The sequence below is a fragment of the Sphaerodactylus townsendi genome, linkage group LG16, assembly GCF_021028975.2.
Source record: "Sphaerodactylus townsendi isolate TG3544 linkage group LG16, MPM_Stown_v2.3, whole genome shotgun sequence".
Classification (NCBI taxonomy): domain Eukaryota; kingdom Metazoa; phylum Chordata; class Lepidosauria; order Squamata; family Sphaerodactylidae; genus Sphaerodactylus; species Sphaerodactylus townsendi.
This window is the reverse complement of record NC_059440.1, coordinates 32286451-32295143: the sequence shown is the minus strand read 5'-3', so window position 1 is coordinate 32295143 and position 8693 is coordinate 32286451. Positions and strand designations below refer to the sequence as shown.

General features: G+C 47.5%; 1 protein-coding gene across 7 annotated transcripts in view; it reads right to left on the bottom strand.

Annotated features, from left to right (window-relative positions):
* Positions 1 to 2533: 2533 nt before the first annotated feature.
* CASZ1 (castor zinc finger 1) overlaps positions 2534 to 8693 on the bottom strand; it is a 205378-nt gene continuing 199218 nt past the window's right edge. For all 7 annotated transcript variants that reach the window (XM_048518932.1, XM_048518931.1, XM_048518937.1 and 4 more), the window contains one exon: positions 2534 to 8410. In XM_048518932.1, coding sequence (XP_048374889.1) covers positions 7212 to 8410 — 1199 coding nt within the window. In that variant the 3' untranslated portion in view covers positions 2534 to 7211. The remainder of the gene's footprint in view (positions 8411 to 8693) is intronic.

The following is an 8693-nucleotide window of genomic DNA, read 5'->3' as shown; positions in this document are numbered from 1 at the left end:
CCCGACCGACCTGTTGCGCTCGCCCCTTCCCCCCCACCCTTTCATCTCTCAGGGGTCTCTGCGCGTGTGTGTTTGCGCGGGGGGTGGGTGGGACCCCCGCAGGCTCCTGGCGAGCCCCGTTCCAGCCCACAGGCTGCGCGTTCGCTTTGGCTGCTGTTGCCCCGGCCTTTTCTCGTCCCCCTCTCAGACTGGAGGAGAAGAGGGAGCCCCACCGAGCCAGAGCTGGAGCCCCGCGAGCTGCCGGCCGGGTGTACTTTGTGCGCGGCTCAGAAAGCATTAGTGTAAACATAGCGCGTGTGCTGCAGGCAGGCAGGCAGGGTAGCGAGCCGCTCTGCGCTCCCAGGTCGGATTTGGAGCCTGTTCAGAGAATGACATCTCAAGACTAGGCTGGCTGGGAGCAGCCGTGGAGCTACTGGAGAAAGGGGGGGGGGGCTCTGTGTGTCGTCCCCCCCCCCCCCCAACTTGGTCTGTGCCTCCGGTTGCGGGATCCCTTTGAAGGGATGGATGGCGCGGGGGGAGGCGTGGCGCCCTGTTCTTGGCTGGCGCAGCTGGTTGCTTTTAACATGCTCTGACGGGACCGGGGCTTGGCCTTGCAGGAGTTCTTATTCAGAGGAGGACTTCCCGCTAAGCACAAATTTTGGATACCGCTGAACCGCCGGTTAGCTTTACATCTTCCCAAGATGGGGTAAATAGCAAAAGAGATGGAATCAGATTTCAGTTGATGGGGAAGCACTCTCTTTGAAGACCTTCTGTTCAAGCTTAAACGAGACAGAGCAAAAACTGTAGATGAAGAAAATGTTTCCCTCATTGTAACAGTGCGTGCATATTTTCTTCTAGGCACATCTTTGGCATGCTACAGTTAGTATTGCTTTCCCCGCATTCTGTTCAGGAAAGAACAGGATAGTGGAAGGAAGGATTTTTCTGTAGAATACTGTCCTACTTTGCAGGTTAAAACAAAGCCACAGTGAAATCTAGACTGTTGTTTTATAATATCTCAGCCTGCTGTTTGAATGTAGAGTGCATGCCAGCCAGAAATTAAGTTTTTATAAAACTCAATAATTTTTATGGGACCATTGCCTTTAAATCTCCACTGGTGACATTGCTGGGGTCTGAACACACTTTATTTGACTGCATCAAGCCCTTGAGTTTCATCTTCTGTAAGAGCAACTGTGGGGAAGGTCTCTTTTGAGTGCTAATTTTAAGATTACAGGCTAGAACCAAAGTTCAAATTGTGCAGTTGTGCATTCATGTGTGCTGGGTATGTGCATGGGCACACTTGGTCCAAAGGAGTTGCAGCACATTGTATTGCTTGTTCAAGACAAGAAAAAGGACATTGGTTTTATATACAGATTCAGGGGTCTGCAACCTGCGGCTCTCCAGATGTTCATGGAGTACAATTCCCATCAGCCCCTGCCACCATGGCCAATTGGGAATTGTAGTCCATGAACATCTGGAGAGCCGCAGGTTGCAGACCCCGGCAACCCAGTAGCGTCTTGGAGACCGACATCTTGGGATATAAGCTTGCAAGACTCAAAGCTCATTGTGTCAGACACTTCTACTGCACACTAGCACAGCCTCCTGAAACGATGCAGATTGTTTATCTCCCACTTACACAGATTTTAACTATTAAAATTGAAATACTTTTACCTGTTGGTATAAAAGTGGCACCATACTCCAGTCTATCTGCCTTCCATTTTTAAGGCTCACAAGATTTGTCCAGAGATTGCTTCTTTCCAAAACTACCAGGCCTGCGCTACCACCAGTGCTCCCTCCAGGCTAGATGTCAGTCAGCAGGAGGACCAGCTGGAATTGTGAAGCTAGTGCACTGGTCCTGCCCAAACAACCCCTATCAGGGCTGTGATGCGGGAGTAGGTTGAGCTGCTTTGCCCTGCCTTACAGTTATTTCAGAAGTTGGATTGTGCTCCACAAACCTTGTAGGAAGACTCGCAAGGAGCTGAGCCATTCCCTGAGTAACAGAGCCCCAGGGCAAGTTGGCTCAGTACCACTAGTATGGCTTGGAGTACAGGGCTTGCTAGAACAGTACTAGTCTCTGGTTGCAAAAGCTCATTCCTGAGCAGCAAAAACATTTCTCCGTGTGTAAAGGGGCAAGCTTACGGGTTCCGCTAACAAATAGAGAAGCAGCAGCTGACTCCTAGCTCAGCTCTTGGCTGAATCACAGTCCAGTTCCCCTGTATGCAGATGTGGACAGAATACACGGGGCTCTCCCTTTATCCTTATAACAACTCCGTGAAGTAAGTTTTGTAGGACAGGAACTGGACACAGACACTCGGTGAGCTCCATGGTTGAACAGGGATTTAAACTGAACATTTCCTGGCCCAGCAGTGACACTGTAGCCGGAATGCCTGCATTTTTTGTCTGCAACAATTCAGCTTTGATCTCAGGATTTTGAGACCAAGGAAGTCAGAGATTTAAAAAATGCTATGAAATTTTAAAAGTACAAAGTAAAAGTAGCAATAATAAACCAAAGATCTGCATTTGGATCATGGTACAAATTAGCAGAAAGCTGCAATAGTTTGGGTTTTTTTGCTTGTTTGTTTTTTTTCCAGTTTTTATTGAGTGAAAATGTCAAACCTTGCATCAGTCATGCAAAAAAATCAAATAAATAAAACACATATATTAAATTTCTAATAGCACTAAATTCAAGTGGAAAAATATTCAGTTCTTAATAACGTAGGTGCTGAGGAGACCAAATTCAAGTAAAATCAGAGCACACCGTCCTGTTTTAGGATTTTTTTTTTCACTTTCTGCATTATTTTTTTGTCTCAAAAACCTATATATAGCTATATATCTATACATATAGGGTATATACATATAGATATATACACACACATATATATGTGCATACATATTATTTTATATTTATATATATATATATACACATACATATTTATAAAACATTAAAAAGAGCATTGGTAATTCAAGCATCACTTTTTTTTTCTCTTCTCCCCACCCCTCATCCCCCACACAGAAAGAAAATAAAATAAAAACGAGAAGTAGACATTTAAAATTCAAAATGAGCTAGCAATGGCTTATAGTCCTAGTGTGCAATATGGATTTTACAGAAGGCTAGAATTCTCCCTCGTAAGTTGTCTCTGTTTGTGTGGTTTGTTTCTCTTTTCTAAATCTAGGGACTTAAAAAAAACTTTTGCTACCCTTTTAAAAATGTTCTTTTTTTCCCCTTTACAAAACCATTTCCTATTAACTTTATAACTTTTTGGGAGAGTGGCTAACTCCCCCCCCCTTTTTTTTTCAAGAGCAAGCAAATAGTTAGAGCAGGGGGTGTCAAACCTGCGGCCTGGGGGCTGGATCCAACCCCTTGAGTGCCCGCTGCGGGCTCACCAGGCCAGGCACCCCCCCCCCCCAGTGCTGTTCTAGGGCCAGCTGAGGCTGCCACGTGGCAGCCACTTTCCCGCCACATTTATGTCATATCTGGCCCTCATAACAAATGAGTTTGACACCCTTCAGTGGGCGGATCAGGCCGATGGTTTTGGTGGCTGGAAACGTTCTGCTCTCTTCCTGCCTCCCTTTTAAAGCCAGTGCGTTCCTCTGCAGTCCACTTATGCTTTGCAATCTCATCCTCCCACTCTATTGCCTTCGCCAGCATTGTAAATCTGCTGCTTGAAGGGTGGCCATTGGCGTGCGAGACCCCTGCTATGGCTGTTGCTTCTCCTGGCGTCCCTCCCAGATGCTGTGCCTTGGGATGTCATGCATCCAACCAGGTGACTGAGCAGCATGTTCACATGATGCCCCTCCCTTCTGATGGCACAGGATGGGTTTGTGGCCTGCGAAGTCAATCATGCTACGTTCTCTAGGGCCAAAGGACATGGGATGCAACACTGTGGGATGCAACTCCCGTGGGATGCAACTCCCGTGGGATGCAACACTGTGGCCAGGATGGGATGCAACACTGTGGCTTATTGCTTGACAACGTTAATCACCCTTAAATGCCTTGCTGTAATTGGTGGCCTGCTCCTCCTTTGCAGAGATCCATCACACTTGCTGCAGTTTTTAAGCATGTTCTTAATTTCACCCTCTGAGCCAAGGACTGTTAAGTGCTTCTTCCTAAATCAGGGCCCTTAGAGGGCAGTGGATCATATTTTTAGGTAGACTCTTAAAAACACTTCATTTCATTATTTTGGAAGCGCAGGGGGAAAAAACAAGCAGAAGATTTGGAAATGGGGGAGGAAACTACTGCATTTGTTTTGACCGTCAGGTGTTTTGGATGGGCAGAGTGGTTACTTGAGAGGAGAGGTTGAAAAAACCACATGGACCCCCCCCCCCCCCCCCGATCTATATGGGCCTCTGCTCTGCCCCTCTCCCTTTTGTTGCTAGCTGGGAGTGATTGGATCTGAGTGGGAGCTCCTAATGCCAAGGCTTATGGGTCTACTCGTCTGTTAAAGGTGCCAGAGAGTTGTCAAGTCCCACCTAAACACAAGTACAGCCAACTCTTTAGCCTTGTAGGTTGTCAGATGCTATCCAAGTGATGCCAGAACATCTACCAATATACACCCGAGGCTTAAGTACTGCCTCCTGCCCCCAATATTTCCCAAACTTATTACTGCAAGGTGGTGCAGTAGAGCCTGATAGCACCCCTATGCATGGTACCTAAGAAACATGGGATGAAATGTGCTTTGAAATCTTGCTTCGACTTCCTCCGCTGTTCATCCCTATCCTCTCCCAGTTTATTTTATTTATATTTATTACACTGTTTATAACAAGTCTTTCGTTTGGCTCCACTTTCAGCGAGACCAGGGTCCCTCTGAGAGATTAAGGACATGGAATAAAATCTCATTAACTGCCAATTCTCTCCACTGTTTTTGACATTGTGAAGTTGGTGACTTGATATTTACCCCCTACTTAACTGGCATGATGTCGAAACCTCAGTAGTTTCTATAAAATCGGAGGTTGCCATATGCTGGAAGAGAATGGCGGGACCTTTGCCAGACATCAGAAAACCACTTCCCAATGCCAAAATTGAGGAAAAAGTCAACTCTTGGTGAGTCTATTTAAACTTTTTTTTAAAATTCTGCCTTTTTGTGTGCACAAAGTGGTGGCTATTGATTCACCCGGTCAAAAATGATCTTGAGATTCATCCTTAGTTCACTTTTGTTTATTTGTTCTGTTTTCAGCTATGGAACTGGGAGTTCAGGACATTTCCAGCTGGTGCCAGAAAAATAGATGCCCCACCGCCCCAAAACAAAATTTAGAGCAAACAGAAATAGCACCCTGTGCACATAAAAAGCCACACGGACAAATCTATTTGGAATTTGGAGAGGGAGAAGGTCATGTGATTAAGTGGCCATCAGTGGCCATTTTTTTCTTTTCTTTTTTTCAAAAAAAGGGTCTACCTAATTAAAATCTGAATTCAAAATTGCTTGCTGCTCAATAGTGAGAGCTGTACCAAGTGGACTGGACAAGACCCCCATAGCTATTACTGCTTAACTGGCTTGGTTAGGCATTAACAACTCAAAACTGAAACCACCAAGTACTGGAAAGCAAAAGAACCTTTGGGGACCCAGGGAGTCAATTTCTCCACAACTACTTCTTTGGAGATCTAACACATTTCCTATTTAGGACGTGCCTGGATTCTGTTTGTGGCCGTGGGATTGAGCTTTCAGCCCAGGGATTCCTCTTTTGTTTGCCACACAGCTGTGTTTACAGAGGGCAACCAGGCCTCTCACTTTCCATGAACTGCAACTTGGGATAACCGCCGCCCCACAAGGGCAAAGGAGCATCTCCATCCTTGGATTCAGAATGGTATAGTGTTCAAGTCCCAATTCTAAAGAAAGAGGCCCAAGTATGCCCAAGGAGGGGATCTGGAAGGTTTGAACCCCCCCCCCCTGTTCCTGTTAAAACAGTGCAAGGTTTTGCTTGCTTTTTTGACTTCACAAAACATACTTAAGCGGTGTCCAAAAATTGAGACCGCAGCCAGAGACAGAAGGATTGCTTCCCTATCATAGCTACATAAAACCATCATCAGGGACAAGGGCCAGAAAAGCCCACTATGAGGTACTGCTGCTCTCTTTCCTCACCTTTCGTTAGCAGCAAGGCAGAGCATGAAATCCTGAGCACTCCGCCCCCCCGGCCCTCCCAATCCATATCCTGCCCCAAGTACAGAATTGGAGGGATTTGGCTCTGAAGCAGGGAGAGGAAAAACGAGAACATGCTCAGGGCAATGGTGTTTGGGCTGGGGTGGGTTAAATCCAAACCGCTCTGCAAGGAATCTTTTCACTGTTACCCCATACCCCTTCTGCCATTACCACTAGGTAGAATACTCCTCCACCCTGTCAAACCCCCCCCCCCCTCCGGACTGTTCCACATGGATGGGAGTCTGGCAATATAAATAGTTTTCTTTCTTTAAAAAAAGTTATTATTAATTATTATTATTATTTTCTTTAATAACAAAGAGGATCTGGAAGAACAGAGAAGTGTCCCCATTCCCAGCCCTGTTCAATTAATTAATGCTTTTTTTCTCTTTCTCTCTCTTTTTAAAGTTGATAATAAATACCCCTTCCCCAACCAACCCAAACTGCCTGAGACCCACATTTCTCCTGTTCATTTGATGCTGGAGAAAACAAAATAGAAGTATGAGTGATACTGACACCCACCCCAACCCTAATTTCCCCCCTCAGGTGGCAAAGAACTTAGCTCGTAGCTTCAGAGGAACCAAATCCTTATTTGCAAATATATATTATCATTATCCCTAATATTCACCATCGGATGCTAGCTGCCCCCTCTCCCTGAGAATGGGAGGAGTGTTAAAAGGTCAAATGAGAACAAGAAAATAAAATAGGAGTTGGAGGGAAATAAACAACTCTGCTCCCCCCACCCATACAAGCATTGGGAAGGGGGGGGGAACAGTTGCCCTTATGGTTAGCACATCAATCTTCTCTATGGCCCACCCTATCTGCATAATAGTAAAGTGATTTGCCGTCTGCCACCCTGTAAACACGTGCTGCGTCCCAACAGACGGCTCCTCTGCCCCCCTCCACCCCTCTCATGGGCACAAGGCTTTCTTCATCTGGTCCGAGGCTTTCTTTCCTCCCGCTCTTGTGCGTGTTCTGGGGTGACGTTGGGATGTCTCTTTTGCCATCCTAGCATTTGTTCTTGCCTCACATAGTGGGGTCCACTATCAAGTCAGGTGTTTTTTTTTTAAAAAAAGACCCAAATCCTGCTGTTGCTGCTGTAGGTTAGGTGGAGGCTTCAGGGGCAGCCAGCGTTGGGGCTTGCTCTCCAAGGGGCCTGGAAGAATCGCTGTGGTTTGCAGAAGGAGAAACGGCCTCTCCCAGTTCCCTAACGTCTTTAGCAGGCAAGCCCTCTGCGTCAGGAAGCGACTCTTCGGAATCTGTGTTCAGATCCTCCTCTTCATCATCATCTTCGTCGTCGTCGTCATCGTCGTCGTCTTCCTCCTCCTCATTCATTTCCTCCTCGTCATCTTCCTCGTCATGGGAAGACTCTTCCTCCTCCTCCATGTTGCCACAGCTAGCTGGTACCTGATCATGCTCTCCGGGGGCCATGCGCTCTCCTGTGGGAGAAGGCGTGCCGCTTCCTACCTCTGGTGGTTTCTGACTAAGGTCCAGGGAGTCATTGAGGCCCACACCAGCAGCATTCTGCAGGAAGAAGAGGGAGGTGTTTGCATCGGTGCTGAGGTTGAGAGAGCTGTCCAGGTTGACAGAAGAGTTCTGCGTGTCATACTCCAGCGTGGAGTGAGGGAGGCCCTCAGGGCCTGGAGAGATGGCCGGCAGCTCTCCTCGCTCCTGCTTCTCATGTTTGCGCTTGTGCGAGTCCATCTGTGACATGCCCACCACCGTGTGCTTGCAACCCGGGTAGGTACAGTGGAAGTGGGAACACTTGAGTTTGTATTTGCAGTCAGCCACCTCGCAGTCCACACTGGAACTGAACTGGCAGAAGCCAGCGGCGCTGATTACATCCTGCTTGCCATGATGCTTACGGTGGGCTGTCACTTTGGTGCTGTCGGTGCAGCGGAAGCCGCAGCGCAGGCAGTGGAAGTGCGTGCTGTTGCCCGAGAACTGGCAGTCGGGGTAGTTGCAACTGAGGGAGGACTTGAAGCGCTTGAAGTCGTCCAGCACCAGGTTGTCGACACGGTCGTGGTGCTGTGCGTGCTTGTACATGTGAGTACGGCCACAAAATTTGTAGCCACAGTTTTCCCGGGTGCAGTGGTAGTGGGTGACCTTCAGAGAGAACTGGCAGCTGGAATCCTTGCAGTCCTCATAGAGGTCATAACGCCGGAAGCCCTCCAGCATCATCCCTTCGTCCAGCATCTTGCGGGAGGATGCGGTTTTGCGTCGCTTGCCAAATGGCGACATGTCCTCAATGATCCAGAAGCGCTTCTTGGCCCCAGCTGCAGTTGGCATGGTGATGGTGTTCCCTGCAGAAATAAAGGGAGAGAGAGGAATTCAGGACTGAGCTGGATCAGGACCGTTTCTCTTTCCTGTTTGGCTGGATTCAGAGAAATGGTTCTCTCCTGACATACCTTGGTGGCTGCTGTTGGAATGAGATTGTCTCTCTGAAGGGGTCTGAAGTACAACAATCCACAGCTGAGCTATAGGAATCAAGTTGCATCCAAGGAGTAGTGCAATGGACCCCTTCAGACAAACTGATCTCATGTAATGCTTAGGATGTTACCATCACAAAGTCAAGGCATCCCTGAA